The sequence below is a fragment of the Leptopilina heterotoma genome, unplaced genomic scaffold (genome assembly GCF_015476425.1).
Source record: "Leptopilina heterotoma isolate Lh14 unplaced genomic scaffold, ASM1547642v1 Lhet_372, whole genome shotgun sequence".
Taxonomy (NCBI): domain Eukaryota; kingdom Metazoa; phylum Arthropoda; class Insecta; order Hymenoptera; family Figitidae; genus Leptopilina; species Leptopilina heterotoma.
Window position 1 is genome coordinate 310,492 of NW_025111050.1, and position 20,556 is coordinate 331,047.

General features: G+C 31.9%; 2 protein-coding genes across 2 annotated transcripts; one reads left to right on the forward strand and one right to left on the reverse strand.

Moving 5' to 3' along the window:
* Nucleotides 1–380: 380 nt before the first annotated feature.
* LOC122505822 (E3 ubiquitin-protein ligase rnf8-B-like) lies at nucleotides 381–6,254 on the reverse strand. The gene is made up of 3 exons (XM_043617669.1): nucleotides 6,115–6,254; nucleotides 5,133–5,370; nucleotides 381–708 (listed from the first exon to the last, which is right to left on the reverse strand). Exons 1-3 carry the CDS (start codon nucleotides 6,235–6,237, stop codon nucleotides 692–694), a joined length of 378 nt encoding a protein of 125 aa, XP_043473604.1. The 5' UTR covers nucleotides 6,238–6,254; the 3' UTR covers nucleotides 381–691.
* Nucleotides 6,255–13,972: 7,718 nt separating this feature from the next.
* On the forward strand, nucleotides 13,973–15,334 carry LOC122505827 (golgin subfamily A member 6-like protein 6). Its single transcript, XM_043617674.1, has one exon. It carries the CDS (start codon nucleotides 13,973–13,975, stop codon nucleotides 15,332–15,334), a length of 1,362 nt encoding a protein of 453 aa, XP_043473609.1.
* Nucleotides 15,335–20,556: the final 5,222 nt, after the last annotated feature.

The following is a 20,556-nucleotide window of genomic DNA, read 5'->3' on the forward strand; positions in this document are numbered from 1 at the left end:
TTCACTGAAAATTTTACAGATAAACGAAACTCTTGAACTTTGAAAATAATAATTTGACACTGTGCGAGAAAAAAAATAATATATAATAATTTAACTTTATTGATATGAATCTTATGTAATTAATATAAATATTATACACTAAATAAATATTAATATTTATTTACCAATTGATATCTTAATAACAATAATAATAATACTTATTATATTATTTAATAATAATTAATAATAATAATTTTTTGTCGGATAGTTGGGTTTATGAATTAAACACTGGATTTCGATTATTACTCATTATAGTTTATTTATACTCTTATCGAAATAACACTCTTAATCTCTTAGAATATTTAAGTCTCACATTAACAATATATTTTGTGTATCGGTTTATAACCGAGAGAGAAAAACAATACGCGCGCAAAAAGGCACAAAGAGCGAGTCGGTCTGAAGTACGCGAGTTATGTATCTCGAGAACATAGTTGTGTATCGACAACGGTCGATACTCTCGATAGAAAATGGCGTTGGCGCCGTATATCGACAAAGTTTAAATCTAAGTTCTAACACTCCCTCCCTTTGTCGATTTATAAAGATACGTGTAAATTAAAGAACAAAACTTAGTTATTAAAAACAAAACAGTAATCTTAAGGTAATGATTGGTCATCTTGAATCAGTCTTCTAGCCTCTAAAGTTTCCTGTTTTTCTAATGTCCACGTTTATCTGTAAGCACAAGAATAATAAGATTAATTTAGAATGTTTCAAATAATACTCAATATTATTTATACTAAGTCATGATACTCTTAAGTTTTTCTTATTTACTCTAACATTTTGTCTCTTAGATATTTATGAGCTTCTAATGGTAGGGGTTTTGTCATTATGTCTGCTATATTTTTTTTAGTAGCGATCCATTTAACGTTAATTTTCCCTTCGTTAACACATTGTTTGATGAAATCTCCACGCGTGTCTGCCATGTGTTTTCTGTTTCCATGTTCTTCTCTAAATTTAAGGTTTTCTTTAATTACTTCCAAACTCTCATCGAACATTTTCATTTTGTGGTTTCCGTCCTTCTTAGTACATTCTCCTGCTGATTTGTTGTCGCACCAGATCGTTACCGGAAGTACAGTTCTACCAATGACATATCTGATAGATTTGTCCAAGGAGATTAGTTCCTGACATGTGTCGCTCATAGCGAGATACTCTGCTTGGCAAGTCGAGAGTGTAACATAAGTTTGCTTATGACTCCTCCATGCAATGACGTCTCCAAACAGTTTAATCACATAACCGCCAGTAGTGGTTGAATCTTGACAATCTCTAAAGCTTGCATTTGTTAATCCCTGCAAGTCATCGGTTTCAGCTTTGAATCTTAATCCCATTTTGGTAGTACCTCTTAAATATCTGAAGACTCTTTTAACATCTATCCAATCTTCTTCAGTTGGCTCCAGTTGTTTTCTCGCTAAGTAATTTACTGCGAATGTAATATCGGGTCTAGTGGCGTTTGATAAGTACATTAAGCTTCCAATAGCTTCTCTATATGGTACCTTTTTGACTTCTTCTTTTGGAGTTTCACTCTTAATCTCTGATTCTTCCATTTTTATTCTTTTACTTCTATTGCTGACTTGTTTCGTTACCATCAGTGTACTTTGTGGTTTGCAATCTTTCATGTTAAATCTCTTCAAAATACTTTCCACATAGTTTTCTTGATGTATCAGCATACTCTTATTTTCTAGGTCTCTTTCAATTGTGATTCCAAGAAAGTTTCTTGGTTCACCAAGATCTTTTAGTTCAAACGCACTACTAAGATGAGTTTTTATTTCCTCTAGTTTTCTTTGGCTGTTGCTGGCCAGGAGCATGTCATCTACGTAAATCAACACGATTGCCATGTTACCTTCTTTTCTCCAAGTAAATAGACACGGCTCGTGTAGATCGTTTTCTAGTCCTAGTTTAATCATTTCTTGCGAAAATCTTCTATTCCACTTTTTCGGACTTATCCTTAATCCATAAAGTGCTCTCTTTAGTTTGCACACTTTGGTTGTTCTTGTTTTCTCGTTTATTTCAATTCCGTCTGGAATCTCCATGTAAATTTCTTCCTCTAATACACCATTTAGGAATGCAGTCTTTACATCTAATTGACGTGCAAACAACTCATATTTGTTTATCATTGCTAAAAGCGCTCTAACAATTGGTAATCTAGAAACAGGAGCATACGTATCTTTCAGATCGTACACGTTTTTATCCTTAAATCCTCTAATCACTAGTCTAGCTTTAAGTCTAGTTGATCCATCAGCCTCTAATTTTTTCTTGAATATCCATTTTGAGTCAATAATGTTTGCTCTTTTTCCATCTTGCATTGTTTTCGGTCGATCAACAAATTCCCATACCTCGTTTTGGTTTAGAGACTCTATTTCTTCTAAAATTGCTGATTTCCAGCCTTCTTTCTCTTTGGTTTGCATTGCCTCTTCGTAGTTAATCGGATCTCTATTTAGTGTCGCTATTAGACAGTGTCTCATTTCAATCTCTTTTTCTTCCTTGGTTGGAATATATTTGTTTTCTTCGTTTACAGAAACACACGAGCAGTTCACGTATCTGGAGAAACTTGTGTCTTCTATCGGCTTCCCCGTGTAAGCTTTCTTGTGTTCTTCTTGGAAATCTAGTTTTCTTTTGTTTTTTACTTCTAGTCACGCAACCATCTCTACTTTCATTTTTCTCCTCTTAATTTTTGCTTTTATTCTCTAATTGTTTCTTAGGTCTTCCTCTTTTTTTGGGTTCTGAGATTGTCTCTTCTTTTGTCTCTTGTTCAATTTCTTTTCTTTCCTCTAAACAATTCCAATTAACCTCTTTCGTTTCATTAACCTCTTGTAAATTTTCATTGTTTTCTTTTTGATCTCTCTTATAAACATCTTTATATACTAGTTTCTCGTTGAATCTCACGTCTCTCGATTCGATAAACTTTCTGGTGCTTGGATGCCAGAGTAAGTAAGCTGTAGTTGTGTATCCGATCAGGACAGCTTTTATTGCTTTTTCGCTGAACTTGGAGTCTGATTTTGGTAGTTTCACATATCCAATGCAACCAAATCGTTTTATTTGATTGAAGTGACAACTAGCATTTAGTGCAAATTTCTCTAAAGGAACTTCAAACTCTATTGACTTGTGAGGAGTTCTGTTGTATGCGTTCACGGCAGCGTCAACAGCAAATTCCCACATGCTCTTTGGTAGCCCTGAGTCGAGCATATAAGCTCTGACTTTGTTTTGAATTGTCTTGTTGAACCTTTCTGCGGTGCCGTTATATTGTGGTGTATAAGGTGGAGACGTTTCAATTTCTGCTTTCTCTTCCTCTAAAATCTCTAAAAACTTTCCTCCGATGAATTCTGTACCCTGATCTGATCTCACAAAGCACAATTTTTCATCTTTACCTTGTAAGTTTCGAGCTGAAATTAGAAAACTCTTAAAGGCCTCACCGTTTTCGTCTTTCGTTTTTAGGGAGTATGTTTTGGCAAATCTAGAATAATCGTCTACGAAGACTACAATAAACTTCTTCGAACTTGGGTAAGAGTTGGGTTTTATAGGACCCATTGTGTCTGTGTGTATCAGTTGTAAGGGTCGCTCTGCTCTTTTTCTAGTCTCTTTAAATAGTATATTAAGCAACAAGAGGAGAAAGGCAGCCATTTCTTTACGGTGATTTTTGTGACACGAGTGGAGGTCGAGGGCGCCTTTATTCTCGTGTTACTTACGATATTTTTTATTCCTAATGCTCAAAAGCGGCGATTTCAGATAGCAGACGACAGGGAGTAAAAGTCATTCACTTGTTCGATTTGTATGAAAATGGCGGCCGATTTCTCCCTTGGGCAAGAAAAATGCATGTGAACAGCTAATTTTCTTGCCCTTGGGAGAACACGGCCGCCATTTTCATACGGTCGAAGAAATGAATGACTTTCCTCCCTGTCGGCTGCTATCAGAAACCGCCGTTTTTGTGCATGTGGGATAAAAAGGTAGTTTTTCCATTTTTGCAATTATACATACTTCGCAATCTAATATGGAATCGTCAAATTTAACTTTCTCTAAACTCTTTTGTGACTTTTGAAGTTTCTTTAGATAATTTAGTGAAGCATGACCTAACCTAACGTGCCACAACATTGCTTCACTAAATCTTTCAGAACTGTCTGGCTTTTTCTCTAACAAATTCGGTATAAGCATTTCTTCTATATGCTCAAAAGATTCTAAACTATCTATCTTAAGTGTTTTTCTTGACATCGAACTACTTTCTATGTCTGTGACAATGTTAAACTCTAAATTTTGCTTTTGGTCTACATCTAAGTTTGTGAGCTTCTCTTCATTCTCCCTCCCAATCGCAGAACGGTCTAAACTAGATTTATTTTCTTCTCCCTCCGAACTTGATAATTCTTTATTTACAAATTTTGTTTGCGATTGTTCTTGAAGCTCATTATAAGTTATCATTCTTGCTCTACAGCAATACTTTTCATACTCTAAGTTTTGTTTGTTTTTAAGGTTAAATTGTACGATCCAATTTGGTTTTTCGTATTTACCCTCTAAAATAATTTTGTTTGTTATTTTATCATGAACCTTAAGTGTTGTATTATCTAAGTAAATGTAGAAACCTGCATCTACTAATCGTCTTAATGAGAGCAAATTTTCAGAGATATCCCCCGCTGCAATGACATCTGTTAATTTAATAAGATTTTTATCCGATGTATTCGATTGCAGCAGAAGATCTCCCTTTCCGTCTATTACAATATCTGCAAATTCGTTTTTATTCGCGCTCTTAATTATACCATTCGTATAAGGTCTAAAATCGTTTAAAATGAAACTTTTGTTTACAATATGATCGGTCGCTCCCGAATCAGCAATGAAATTTATAGTCTCTTTAAAATTTGATAAATTTACATAGTTAATCTTACATTCTTCATTATTCTTCACTTTATTTTTGTTTTGATGACCTTTTGGATTTTTGTTCCATTGTGATTTTCGGTCGAATTTTCCTTTCTCAGTATTATTAAAATTTTTAAACGTCTTCTCTTTATTTTCTCTACTAAAATTCTTTTGCTCTTTTCTAAATTTATAGGGATTTTTCGTTTCTGGTTCAAGTTTACTCTTATTTCTATTAAATAGATTACTCTTGATGTTTTTACCTCTATTCTTATCATATGGCTGTCGGCGAGTCGTCGGACAGTCATCTCCTTTGTGATCTGTTACCTTCTGGCAATAGTAACAAAACCATTGACCGCAATTCTGGAGGTGGCAGTCCTTTGCCCAGTGTCCTATTGCGTTGCATCTATGGCAGCGTGTTTCTTTATTCTCGTTCTGGAATGTCCTCGATCGCTGAGCTCTAACTTCTTCCTTCTTTTCGCTCTTCTTTTCAGCCTCTAACTGTAAGAGAAATGATTTAATTTCCTCTAGGCTCATTTCTTTTGAAAAATTTTGTCTCTGAATAAAATCAGCGTTTCTGAGTTCTGGTGTTATTGAGGATACAGCCTGGTAAAAAGAAGATCGCTTCTCTTGTTCGGTAAGAGGAACGGCATTCTCACAGACTTCATATTCTCTAATAATAGAGTCAAAACGTTCACAGAAATCATCTAATTTTTCTTCTTTTCTCATTTTAATTTGATAAAGTCGTGCTCTCACAGAAGTGTGAGTCACATTATTTTCACTCTTTTTATAACCTCTTAATTTCTTTAAAATCTCCTTTGGGTCAGATTCATTCAAAATTCTCTTGTGATAATGTTTATCTAAATGATTAATGATTATATCTCTAACTATACTTTTTCATTTTAAACTACTTGATGCAGAAATATTTTCTGGACTTTTTACATTTGAATCAATTATGTCCATCAAATCGTTACTCGTTAAATCAGATTTTAAATAGTCTAACCAAAGGTCAAAGTTAGTTTTCTGTGCCAGTTTATATTCTCTTTTTACGTTTATTTTTGAAGTGTGGAATTCGTTCTCTATTAGTTTTTCCTTTAAAGCATCTACACTTTCTCTAAATTTAATTTGGTCATCTAAAGCTTTAGAACTACTTGGATCAGAAACTACTTTTTGCCGTTTTGAATTACTTTCCTCTTTTGAATCGGCCTCTAATTTTCGTTTAAAATTACTCTTATTTTGGGTTACCTCTAGATTTTTAAGTCGAAGACGTTCAGTTTCCAGATTATTTTGTGATATTTGGACCATGTGTGCCACCAAATGATTTGCTTCGACCATCACCTTTTCGAGAGATTCAAGCGAACTTTTCATGCGAACTACGGTTTCCTCTTGAAGCTTGCGCAGTTTCGTGTACTTGTGCTGGATAACGGTTAAGTTTGAAGTTTGAAAGAGTTCATTGCTTAAAATTCTCGGGGTATTTTTCTTGATCGTCTCTTTGGATTTTTCTGTAAAAAAAAATTCTGATTAATACCTGGATTTTATCTCTTACTCTTAACATGAATGCATTGTCAGGCCTGACCTTCTTAAACTTTTTTCTTTTTAAACACATCTTTAGAAAAATTCTATTTTATTTTCGTCTATATATTTTTATTTACAGTACTTCTAAAATAAATTTCAATATGGCAGAAAAATAAGAAAAAAAATATATACACATATATATTTATTTAATTATTTATTTAACATCTATTTACTCTTACTCTCTGAATTTTCCTCTTTAGATTCCTCTTTTATTTTTATTCCGTTGTCTCTTTCTTCTTCAAGTTTCTCTATTTCTTCTTCTAAATTCTCTTTATTATTATGTAGTGTGTCGGATGTCTCTGTGTTGTCCAATTTCTCATCGTTGGGATGGTTTCCTATTGAAAATTCGTCTTCCGAATCGTATTCCACGAGTGGATTATTTTGAAATTCGAAAAACGGTGTAAAGTTCTTTTCTGCCATCTGTTGTGGGTTTATGAAAACATATTTTCCTTAATTGTATTTTATTAACAATAATTTATTTATTTTCTCTTATGATATTTTAAATACCAGGTATACTCTAAATCTTTGTTTGCAAAAAAAATTTTGAAAGGAAAATGAATGCTTCTTGCCTCTGATCTACAACAGACGCACAGCAATCTATTGCAAAGCGAGGCGGAAGCCTGTATTCCTCCGCGCGACTACACGGACACGCACACCCTTTCTCGAACTTTGTGGCCAAAAAGCACTGCTTTTAAACCTGTAGGATTTCGGGTTGGCCACGCGCGTATTCGAGAGTCCCGCAGAATCACACTGACTCCCTAGTCGACAGACAAAATCCATTGCACAGCAAATTCATTTGAAAATCGACCCCACAACTTATTTTACTTCAAAGCGAAATGACTAGTATATCACGCAAGAAAAAAAATTGTAATTCTAATTTATTTTTCTTCTATTATTTTTCTCTAGTCTCTTATAATAAAAATTTTATTACATTCTAAAATTCTTCTAAAATAAACTCAAGTCTCTTTATAGTTTAATTTTGACTGTTTTTTAAAAAAAAATTTGTGCTTAAAAGCCGGCATACAAACACCATGCTTGATACACACAAGGACGCCATGCCGTCCGCCAAGTTAAATTTTACGTCTATTTCTCTACTTTTACTGTCTGTAAATTTTCTCTATTTATCCACAATAATATCTTAAAGATACTAACCTTTTTGGTTGTGCTGTGTTTAATGTAATAACACTTTTATTTTACCACAAGGACACTTTAATTATTTGACGCAGAGGAAGCGTGCCCTGGGCCCATAACCTGTCGGATAGTTGGGTTTATGAATTAAACACTGGATTTCGATTATTACTCTTTATAGTTTATTTATACTCTTATCGAAATAACACTCTTAATCTCTTAGAATATTTAAGTCTCACATTAACAATATATTTTGTGTATCGGTTTATAACCGAGAGAGAAAAACAATACGCGCGCGGAAAGGCACAAAGAGCGAGTCGGTCTGAAGTACGCGAGTTATGTATCTCGAGAACATAGTTGTGTATCGACAACGGTCGATACTCTCGATAGAAAATGGCGTTGGCGCCGTATATCGACAAAGTTTAAATCTAAGTTCTAACATTTTTAAATAGTATAAAAAATTACTAAAAATTATCAGAAATAATATTTTAATATTAAATAATTTATAAGTATTTATATCTAATATTGTTAAGTGCACACGGTAATAAATAAACTATCAAGATTGATTAAAGCTTGAATAAAGACTGGATGTTGAAGCTTCACTCACGAAGATTGACCGAGTGTTAAATCGAGCATGGGACGAACATTGGTGTCCCATGCTGAACCAATATTGAGTGACAATGATATAAAGACTGTTTCAACTCTGGGTTACCCACGCTGGGCGTTCAAGACTCAGTCAAGTTTCAACCCATCGTCAGCACTGGTCTTTCGCGCCTGGGATCTCTTAATTATTAAAAGATAATTTATGTTATTCTGTTAAAATTTTGTTAATCAATCACTCTTATATATTAAATTTGTTATATTTATTACTAATATTATTATTAAATGATAGAAATACAAAGACTAAGGAAAATGAAAATGTAAACTGACAGTTATAATGCCGGTATATGTTTGCAAAAAATTAAAATATTTACTTAAGCAATACTGATAGAATAGAACAAAGTCATTTTCACCCTTCTATTCACATTAAATTTGTTCAATAAAACGTGTTCAAATGATGTATTTTAAATTTTTTTTACTAAACAAACGATTATAATAAAGGTTAAAAATTTTGTTTACACACTACTACATAAGCCCCGCTCTATCTTTACACATATTCTTATGTGTAAGTGGCGACAGAAGCGCCTCCATCCCAGGGGCGACGAACTATACAGTATATTGGTTACACGGAGAAGCTTTTAATACCACTAATTCTTAAAACTGGTGAGACATTTTAGTATGTTAGGTTAGATTCAAGGGAAAAACGACATAGGTTATAGAAATTGCTATTGAGACTATCAAAAACACTCATTCAGTATATATTTTACAGTTCTTCATAAGGAAACTAACGAAAATTAGTATGTTGTTTTAGAAAGAAAATAATAATTTTTGCAAAGTTGGGAAAGCCATGAATTAAAAAGAAACACAACAAATTAATTGTCTATAGATACTCATAGAGACGATAGTGATACTTGGATCTGATGGTAGATGGCATTAGTGTATGTCACTGTAACTGTAGGTAAATATATTTAACACGACGTAAGAACCTAACCTAACCTATATTATTAACGCACACACGCACAAGCAAGTAAAGACACGACGATTGGTCACGGAAACCGAAAGATCGCACGGTTCGTTAGAAGTACACAGCTGAATCGTCCTTATATATTAAACGAGTGGAAAAATATGTGCCTTCGAGAGAGAGCATTTTTTAAAATAACTTACTAATCAAATTATGTAAATAAGTAAAAGTCGTGAAAAAAATTATGTTATATTGAGGAACAGTTCTTGAATTTAATTTGGCATGAGGAGACATTCACGTTTATTAATAAAAGGTTTTTTTCTTTCATACACGTGTGAATTTCAACTTCGAAAACATTAGGGTTAGTTCGCGACGTCAGGTGATGGACTGGGTGATGCTCGGGCGAAATCGGTTAAGTCCGCCCGCAGTCCTTCCAAAATTGGTATGTTACGTTAGAATGTCTGTTATATATTCTATCTATATGTGGAAAAAAGGTTAGAATTACCGTATTATTTCACAAACATAAACTAGCATTTTATTCTTTTCTAAAGAAAAATAAGACTATTTCTAATGCAGATAGTAATTTTTGTACACCGAAGGTTGCTTAATATATAACGAACTTATCATATTTTCGTATTAACCCGGCGAGCGTAAGGTAGGGTAAAATTTACCCTGCAGAATATTCATTTCTCCATAATTCGAATTTGAATTGATGAAATTACCTGTAATTTTTAATAGCTGCACTTAATACGGTAACAAATCAATAACGAATAAAAAAATTATTTTTTTTGCATTTCTTATTATTTATTTATAATAATTGTCAACACATGTATCCTGAATATAAAACACACTACGACGAGTATTGTTCTTTGTATAATTTTAAAAAAAGTTGGAATCATGAATGAACTTCACTATTATTGTTTACTAAGGATAAATAATGTTTTTTACTATTATTACAATTAAATTTTCATTTGTTTAAACAAATTATTATTGTTAATTTATAACAATTCCAAAAACAAAATAGAGAAAAGCAAATTTCTAAAAATTTGGCAGCTAATATCAGTATTATTTAATGCTAAATTAATGATTTAAATAAAACATTAAATTAAATTTGCTATAGTTATTAATTAACATTGTTTAAACAATTAATTGTTGTTATTTATTAACTTTTTTCTATTGCACTTAGAAAGATGCAGTTTTTTCCTAATTTTGCAATTTTGGACCTAAGATAATAACCGATAATTATTAAATATCAATTCGATATGTTAACAATTGTTTAAACAATTAATTGTTGTTATTTATTACCTTTTTTTCTATTGCACCTAGGAAGATGCAGTTTTTTCCTAATTTTACAATTTTGGACCTAAGATAATAACCGATAATTATTGAATGTCAATTCGATATGTTAACAATTGTTTAAACAATTAATTGTTGTTATTTATTAACTTTTTTCTATTGCACCTAGAACAGTGCAGTTTTTTTTAATTTTGCAATTTTGGATCTAAGATAATATACGTTGATAATAAACGTTGTAAACCTTACCAACGTTTTTGTTGGTTAGAAAAAAACTGCATCTTCCTAGGTGCAATAGAAAAAACATTAATAAATAATAACAATTAATTGTTTAAACAATTGTTAACATATCCAACTGACATTTAATAATGATCGGTTATTATCTTAGATCCAAAATTGCAAAATTAAAAAAAACTGCATCTTTCTAGGTGCAATAGAAAAAAAGTTAATAAATAGCAACAATTAATTGTTTAAACAATTGTTAACATATCGAATTGACATTTAATAATTATCGGTTATTATTTTAGGTCCAAAATTGCAAAATTAAAAAAAAACTCCATCTTTCTAAGTGCAATAGAAAAAAAGTTAATAAATAACAACAATTAATTGTTTAAACAATGTTAAATAATAATTATAGCAAATTTAATTTAATGTTTTATTTAATTCATTAATTTAGCATTAAATAATACCGATATCATGCTGCCAAATATATAGAAATTTGCTTTTCCCTATTTTGTTTTTGGAATTGTTATAAATTAACAATAATAATTTGTTTAAACAAATGAAAAATTTATCGTAATATTAATAAATTAGATTACTTTGCAACATAAAACATTTATAGAAAAAAATTTCCATGATTTTAAGTTTTTTTTAATTTATAAATAGTAAATTACATTACAGGGTAAAAAATACCCTACCTTACGCTCGGTGTTGCAAAATTCCACCTTACGCTCGCCGGGTTAATGTTGAAATTATTAGCACAACGCACGAAAAATCCTCACATTCTAACGTACTTTTAGAATAAAGATAACCAAATATATTTAATATTAGAAGAAAAAGTTTCTCCGTGTACTTACATTACAGCTTGGCGGCCCTGTGCGAAAACCAACGCGGCCCAACACTGGCCCAGTATTAGCAAATCTGGCATGGAGACTTGACAGACAATATTGGCCCGACTTTTGTGGTGTTAACCACGGTTGGACGTCGGCAGCCAGATGTCGGCAGACATTAATGGCCCAATATTGGCTGCCATTACTCCCCCAGTGTTGACAAAATTAAAAAAAAATAAATATATTTTTTATTTAATTAACTAATTAATTTATAACTAGCGACATATCCTTACTCGCTGACGCTCGCTCGGCTGTATTTATAATTATTTGTTTTTATTTATTTGAGATAAGTAAATGTTTACTGAACATAAATATTTTATTTTATAGCATCAAATAAATAGTTATTTGTACCAAATATAAATTACTTAAGTAAAAATATGCAATAATTAAATATATTATTACTTATTATTAACTATAATAATCCTCTTGTTCTGTCCAGTCTGTCCACACTTGAAGTTAGAGTTTTGTGTATGCTTTTGTTTTTTTTCTTTGACTTTAATTAAAATTTGTCGTCGCGTCTCGCTGTCATTAGTCGTGTGTCTGTGGTATTTACCATTTTATTATAATTGCACAATTGTCGATCGTGTTTTCAGCACGTGTTGGAATCGCAAATATATTGTGTATTGTGTTGTGTTCAACCGGTTCAACCTGACATTGGAATAGCAGAAAACGCTGGACAGATTGGTAAGTTTAAATTCACATTTTCTTATACAGGTTATATATATGACGTCAGAGTCTTGTGACGTATGTTTAGACAGATGTAAACAAAGTTTACTTTGTCAAACATGCGTTTTTTAAGGTTCAAGTGAAATTATTCTTCACAATTATATAATTATATAACAATCTTCTTTATAACAACCTCTGATAAATTAAGGTTTAATTAATATTTTTTTATTAATTTAATTTAATTTAAAAATTCATAAATACAAAAAAGTGAAAAGTATAATAATATTTAAATGTAAGAAATCATTAATTTGTTAGTTTTCTTGAAAATTAATATTTTAATAGGTATTTTAACTAATATCTTTTTCAAAAAATTATTAAAATTCGAAATATTTAATGTTTAAATTATGAGAAAAATTAGGTTTTTGGAAAATGGTAATTAAAATTTTATTTGAATATTCTCGAGAATAATAATTTTTCAAAATTGAAACAATTGGAAATTTTGTCAAATTTCATTAAAATAAGTTTTATATTTTAAAAAATTTTATTTTTTCACCTTAGTAAAAATTACTTTTTTATTTTTTTACATATAATTGTCTTTTTGAAAAATTGTAATTAAAGATTTTTTAAATTGAATTTTTCAGAAAAATAATTCTATTCTACTTTAATGATTCAACATTCTCATTGTTAAATTATTGTGACAAGAATTAATTTTAAAAATATTATTACAGTTACAATATTATAAAATACTATTAACTATATAATAATTTAAAATATTTCTTAATTTTTATCAAATTTAAAAAACAATGCTCTAAAAATCATATTTCATAAAAAATTAAGAAATTTCATTAAATTTCAAAAAAAAATTTTAAATCAACAACGGACTTATTGAAATATCAGTCATATTTTTGTAAATGAAAAAATTTCACTGATTTTCACTGATTCAGATTTACATAGAATAGAAAATTATTTGATTCAATTAATTCAAGTTATTTGAAAAAATTTAATTCAAATAATTTTTATTTGGATCTAACAAATATTTATTTCAGGGTGGTAGGATTTGAACTAGATCCGTAAATCGCGTAAAAGTCTGTAATTTAATTCAAAAAGGATAAAATTTCGTAAATTGTAAGATATAATTTGGATAATTTTAGAGAAATGAAATTACAAATGATTGCAGAAATTTAATTATTTTTAAAAGTAATAAAATTCTTCACAGAAATTCAATTATGTTCAAAAATGTTCCTCAATTCGATGATTTAATTATTTAAAAAAAACTTTAATAAAATTCTTTACAAACTTTTAATTATTTTCAAAAAATAATAAAAATTTCACAGGAATTTTATTATTTACAAACTTTTTATAAATTTCTTTTGCAATTCTTCAATTATTTTCATAAATGGTAAAATTTTTACTTGAATTCAATTATTTTTGTAAATAATAAAAAAATAAAATTCTTTTTGGCTTCCGTTTCCGGTACCGATAGAGTTCAGTCGCGTTTGGATATTGTGAAGGTTTTTTTGCCAAAAATAAAGGCTTTTTTTTAAGGGGTGGTTGTTTGTATGGGAATATAAGTGTTAAAGAAAGTGCGGAGTGTTAAGTGTGTGAAAAATTGTTTGGCTGTAAAATTGGTGTGAGTGTTTAAAACAGGTGAGAAAGTCGTAGGTATTTTAGGGTTAGTTGGAAAACGTGGTGAGTGAGTGTGACAGGTGTATTGGGTGAGAGAGAAGGCGGAGGAAGTTGGGGAGAAGGTGATTGAGTCACGTTGTGGAAAATGACGGTAAGATCGCCAAATAAAAGCGAGAGATGGCAGTCAATGCCGGGGATCGCTGGGAATGATGAGAAGACAGAAGGAGAGATCGAGGGGGAGGAGAGAGAACTGCTGGATCTATTAAGCGGTAGTGAGGGAAAGAAGGATGTAGGGGGAAAGGGGAGACAACGCAGGAGTTTTTCGTTGACAGACGAAAATGTAGTGAGTGTAGGCAGCGCGGATTTCAATGCTAATACGAAAGAGAAACCGGGAAGGCCGACCAATTTAAAATTGTTAGATAAAGAGAGGGATATTAATAAAGGAATGATGATAAAATTTGTACAAGGTGGGAAAGGGAAAGAAGGAGACGATAAGAACAAAGATAAACAGGAATCAGAAAATAAAAGGGAAAATAAAGGTAGAAAAGAAAGAAAAGAATTTGCGGATTTAGAAGAATTGATTAAAAGAATGGGAGAAAGTACAAGTAAAGGTATGGAAAAAATAAATAGGAACTTGGATAGGAAAATGGATAAAGTGAACGAAGGGCTAAGCAACGAAATAGGGGGGATAAAGAAAATGTGCGAAGAATGGGAAAAGCGATGGAAGGTTGAAAAGGATAAAATGTACAAGAAACTCAATGCGTTAGAGGAAAATCAAAAAGAAACTAAGGAAGAAGTGGAAAGAGAATTATGGGAGGTGAGGGAGGTATTAAGGGAATCGAAAGAAATGGTGACAGATGTAAAGAAAAGATTGGAAGAATTAGAATGTAACAAAGAGGTCCAAGTATGTAGAGAAGTGAGAGAGACAGGGTTAGAGGAAAAGATGGAGGAGGTCACTAAATGGATGGAACGCACAGAGAGGGAAAAACGAAAGAGTAACATAGTGGTCAAAGGGATGAAAGTAGAAAGAAAGGATGGAAAAGTGACTATTGAAAAAATATTTAGAGAGATAGGAGCAAATGTGAACATTGTGGGATTAAAAGGGGTTGGTGGGGAGGACAAGGAAAGGCCTAAAGTGTGGGTAGTGCAACTGGCAAACGAAGAACAGAAAATGGAGGTGATGGCATCAAAAAATAAATTAAAGGGAAGGAAAGAAATAATAGAAGAGGATAAAACATGGAAGGAAAGAGTAATTTCGAGGAAATTAGATCAAAAGAAGTGGGAAGAGAGGGATAAAGGTGCACAAGTAAAGAGAGGAAGGGAATGTGTATGGATAAATGGGGTTAAGTGGGTAGTAAGCGAAGCAACAGGAGAAGTGGTAAAGGACGAAAGGAATAGAGAAAAAATTATGTCAGAGGGACGTGAAAATGGAAATAATGAAAAGGTTTTTTGGGTCAGGAGTGGAGAAGGGAGTGGAGTAGAGATTTCAAGGAAAGAGCGGGAATAAAAGCGGTTTTCTGGAATGTGGGGGGGATGAACAATAAAGATGAGGGATTTTGGAAAACATTGGAGAAGTGGGATGTTCTGATGTTATGTGAAACGTGGATTGAATTGAAGGATTGGGAGAGAATAAAGCGAAAGTTACCGAAGGGATACAGATGGAAAATAGAAGGTGCGAAGAGAGAATTTCAAAAAGGGAGAGGAGCAGGAGGTATGATATCAGGAGTAAGGGTGGAGATGAGGGAGGCAAGGAACTCGGTAAGAGAAGAAGAGGGATGCATGGTTAGGAGTATAAAAATAGGAAGAGAAAATTTAGACATAGTGGGGATATATAGTAGAAGGGGTGAGGAAAAGGGATGGAAGAGTTTAAAAGGGTGGATGGAAAAAGGAAGGGATAATAAAGTGATTATTGGAGGAGACTTAAATGTGTGGACTGGAGAATTGGGGGGTGGTGTATGGGATGAAGAATGTGAAAAGTATGTGAGGGTATCACGGCATAAGGAGGTGGACAGTGAGGGAAAAAGGTTGTTGGAATTACTCGAGGAAGAAGGTTGGGCTATATGTAATGGAAACATTGAAGGAGATGAAGAAGGAAATTACACATACTGTGGGAAAGGAAACACTGTCATCGACTATGTCTTGACGAATGAGAAAGGTAGAGATGGGATAAGAAGGATGAAGGTAGGAAGAGAAATAGGGTCCGATCATTTTCCACTGGTTGTAGAATTGGAGGGGACAAAACCTAAAAATAGGAGAGTGGTAAAGACGGCAGAAAATCCAAAGAAAATTAAAATGGGAAAGTGGAATGAAGAAAGATTGGCAGAATTTGGAAAAAGGATGCAAGAGGAGATGGAAGAAGGGATTGAGACCGAAAGTGTGGATATGAGAATAGGACGTATAAGGGAAACAATTGATAAAATTAAAGAGAACATGGGACATGCAGAGAGTAAGGAAGTAAGGTATAAAGGGTGGTGGGATGGTGAGTGCGATGAAAGTAGAAAAAGAATGAGGGTTTATATTAAGGAGTGGAGAAAAGGAAAAATAGAGAGAAATGAGTACAATAGAAAGCATAAGGAGCATGAGAAGCTATTAAAGGGGAAAAAAGAAGAGGAGAAGAAGAGGTTTATGGAGGAGGTTGAAAATGCCGTGAAAGATGGAAGAGAGTGGGAGGTTATAAACAGGGAAAGAAGGAAGGGTAAACAAATTAATAAGAACATAAAAATGGAGGAGTGGACACAGTATTTCATGGAGATGAGCGGAGGAACAGAACACAAAGTAAGAGGAGAAGGAAGGAAAGCAGTAATAGGAGAAGACGAGGAGGAGGTGTCGAGAGAAGAGGTAGAGGAGGCAATAAATAAGTTGAAGAGACATAAAGCAGTGGGGCAAGATGGGATGGAAGGTGAAAGTATAAAATATGGGGGGGAGAAATTAAGGGTGGAAATTTGGAAGATTGTAAATAAAGTATGGATGGGAGAAGGATGGCCACAGGAGTGGAAAACGGGACTTATTGTTCCACTTGTGAAAAAAGGAAATGGAAAGAAAGTAGAAGATTATAGGGGGATAACGCTAATGCCAGTTAGCTATAAAGTATACGCAGAGGTGCTAAGAAGCAGGTTGGAAAAGGAGGTTAAGAGGAAGGGAGGGATTCCACATAACCAAGCAGGGTTTAGGAAAGGAATGGGCACAATGGACCATGTTTATACCCTAAATTATTTGGTTAATAGAAATTTGAAGGAAAAAGGAGGAAAAATGGTGGCACTCTTTGTGGATCTTAAGGCGGCCTTCCCTTCGGTTAATAGGGGAATTTTATGGAAGGTACTAAAGGAAAGGGGAATAAAGGAAGGAATTGTGGAAAGAGTTAAGGAGTTATACACGGATGTCAGAAAAAGAGTTAGAATAGGAGAGAAATTGGGAAAAGAGTTCTGGTTGGGAAGAGGGTTGATGCAGGGTTGTCCTATGAGTCCCATTCTCTTTAGCTTACTAATGGCGGATTTAGAATAAAAGCTGGAGAGAAGAGGAAAGGGAGGGATAAAATTGGGAAAGGGAAAAATATACTCACTTGCGTATGCGGACGACGTGGTACTTATGGCGGAAAAGGAGGCAGGAATGAGATTGTTAATGAAAGAATTTGAGAAGTATGTAGGAGAAAAAGACTTATGGGTGAATGTAGAGAAAACAAAAATTGTGAGGTTTATGAATAAAAGGGATGAGGGACAGAATGAATGGAAAATGAATGGAAGAATGGTTGAAGAGGTGAGTGAGTTCTGTTATCTGGGTTTCTGGTTTACGTATAATGGTGGGCATGATTTGAATGTGAATAGAAGAGTAGAAAGAGCGATCAAAATAATGGGGCAAGTATGGGGGATAGGGGAAAGAAGGTTTAAGAATGACTGGAAAAGAAGATTGTGGTGGGTGATGGGTGTGAGTGGAAATTGTCCGGGATATATGTTAAGAGAGGAATTGGGTAGAGAGAAAATGTATGTAAGGCAGAGAAACAGGGCTTGGGGTTTTGAGGAAAAAATGAGACAGGGCAGAGGGTGCAAGTGGACGCGTATATGTTGGATGGAAGTTAAAGAAAGAGAGGGAAAAAGAAAGAATGAATTGGCTAAATGGGAGAATGAGAGGATAAATGAGCTAAAAAAAGGTATGAATAAGGGAAGAGGATGGATGGAGGTGAGAAAGGGATGGGAAGAGAATGATAGAGAGGAAAGGTGGGAGAGGATAACAGAATCAAGATACAATAAGTGGTACAGAATGATAAAAGGAAGAGAAGTGCCAAAGTATTTAAGAAGTTTTAAAAAAGAAGGGAAAATGAACAGAGTGGTTAGGTTTTGAATGGGGGAAGGAATGAGGGTATGTAGATATTGGGCGAATGAAAGTGAGAAATTATGCAGAGTATGTGGGTTTGAAGTGGAAGACTGGGAACATGTTTTGGATAGGTGTGCGAGAAGAGAGGAAGATGAAAGAGGAGTGGGTGAAAGAGTAATATGGATTTTGAATGAGAATGGTCAAGGTGAGAGATGGATGTATGAATTAGAAAGAATAAGAGTGAATGAGGGGATTATTTAAATTAAAGATAAAGAGGGTGGGATCGTAAGTTTAGTTTAATTTCAATTTGACTTCAAATAACGAAGCCATATGGAACGGGAAACGGAAGCCCGGCACTGGCGGATAAATTATAATTATAATAGATTAGGATTAAGATTTTGTATTAGGTTAAGGTAGAATAAGAAATTTGTAATTTAGTTTAAGTTTTTATGTAATATGGGTCCTCGAACCCTGCATTGGGCAGGGAGAGTAAATAAAATATATATATAAAATTCTTTTTAGGAATTCAATTCGATTATTATTTTTATAAATAATAAAACTGATTGCCAAATTTTAATTAATTTTTTTTAATACAATTTTAATCGAATTCGTCGAACAAATTCTAAAATTTTTTAAAAATTCATTAAAGGAATGAATTTTTCACATTTTTAACTAACAATTCTGTAGAATCAATTTTTTTTGAAATTATTTAAAGTTTTTATTTTCTAATATATATATTTATTTGAAGGATTTTTACGAATAATAATCGAAATTTTGAAAAATTGAACTGTAAACAAATGAATTTGAAAATTCTTAAAGAACTTTTTCAAAAATTATTAAAAATAATGGATTTAGGGAAGATGTTTAGGTAAAAACACAAAAAAAATTCAATTTTGTAAAAGTTACAAATTATTGCAAAAATTCAATTATTTTCAAGAGTATTAAAATTCTTCGCAAAAATTAAATATTGTTCAAAAGTAATAAAATTCTTCTTAGAAATTCAATTATTTTCACAAATAATAAAAGTCATTGCAGAATTTCAATTCTTTTTAATACAATTTTAATCGAATTTCTCGAAAAATGTAATTATTCTTAAAAAATTTTTATTAAAATTCGTTGATAGAATTCAATTATTTAAAAATTATTTAAAAAAATTGAATTTTGAAATAGTTTAATTGAATTCTTTTAATATTATTTGAAGTTTTTATTTTCTAATATATTTATTTAATAGAAGAATTTACGAATAATTAAAATTTCGTAAAATTGAATATTAAAGAAATGGATTTGGAAATTGTCAAAGTAAAGTCAGAGAAATGACAGAAAAAAATTCTTTTCAGGGAAATAAGAAAATTGAGACTTTTTAAACTAATTTTCAAAAATTGCGGATTTTTCGACTTTTTTCCTAATGTTACAACAAAGTACCGTTGATTTTTTAGTATAAAATGCAACATATTTCGATTTTTGTAGTGCGAAAAATAATAACTATAAGCAAATCTTTCAAAAATTTTTTTTGAATCATTTTTAAGGTAATTTTCAAATATATATCTATAATCTATAATAAAAATTGTTTTGAATAATTTGAATTTTGTCAAATTTAATTGAAAATAATTATTTTTTTCAAGTATTCAGTTTCAATTTTTGAAAATCAAGTTTTAAAGAATTTTTATTGCAAATATGGAAAATAATTGAATTATCAATAATTTTAATGAAAAATCTTTAAATGTAAATGTTGAAATATTGTATATTCGCGCCTAATATCTCGCTTGACTCTAACAGTAGTTTGATTCTACGTCACTACCGTGTGCGCACGCACTTCTTCTTCTTCTCGATATCGCTTCGACCGTGAACGTCTCGATCGTGTACGAGCTCTTAATAAACGATTGATTTCATCCGTATTTGTGTGTTCTTATTGACTACATCCTGCTCTAAATAATTTGCATGCCAACTGAAAAAGAAAATGTTATTGGTAAAGTAGAAATTATTTACATATCACTTTACCATAGGTATTTAATTAAATGACAATTATTATTGTTTAATTAGTCTTATTAATAAATGTAATTAATATTTTTACGTTCTTTTAACAATATACACTATTTTTTCCCTTATTTACAACTTTTCCACAAATGAAATATGAAAAATAACATTGCTATAAAATCACAATGACATTTTTGCACATTTCAGTTAATTATTAATTATACAAAGCTTTCTTTATAAAAATCTTTGCATAATTTCATTCCCTAAATGTTCCTTTTCAACTTCCAATCGTTTTTTTCATCAAATTCTGTATTTTTACAGAATTATAAAGCAATTTACCACATGTCTCCCAAATGTATACCCACGTGGGGAGACATTTGGTAAAACGATTTCGCAAGGGAATCCTAAAACGAACGAATTGTTTTCATCAAACTTATATATACAAAA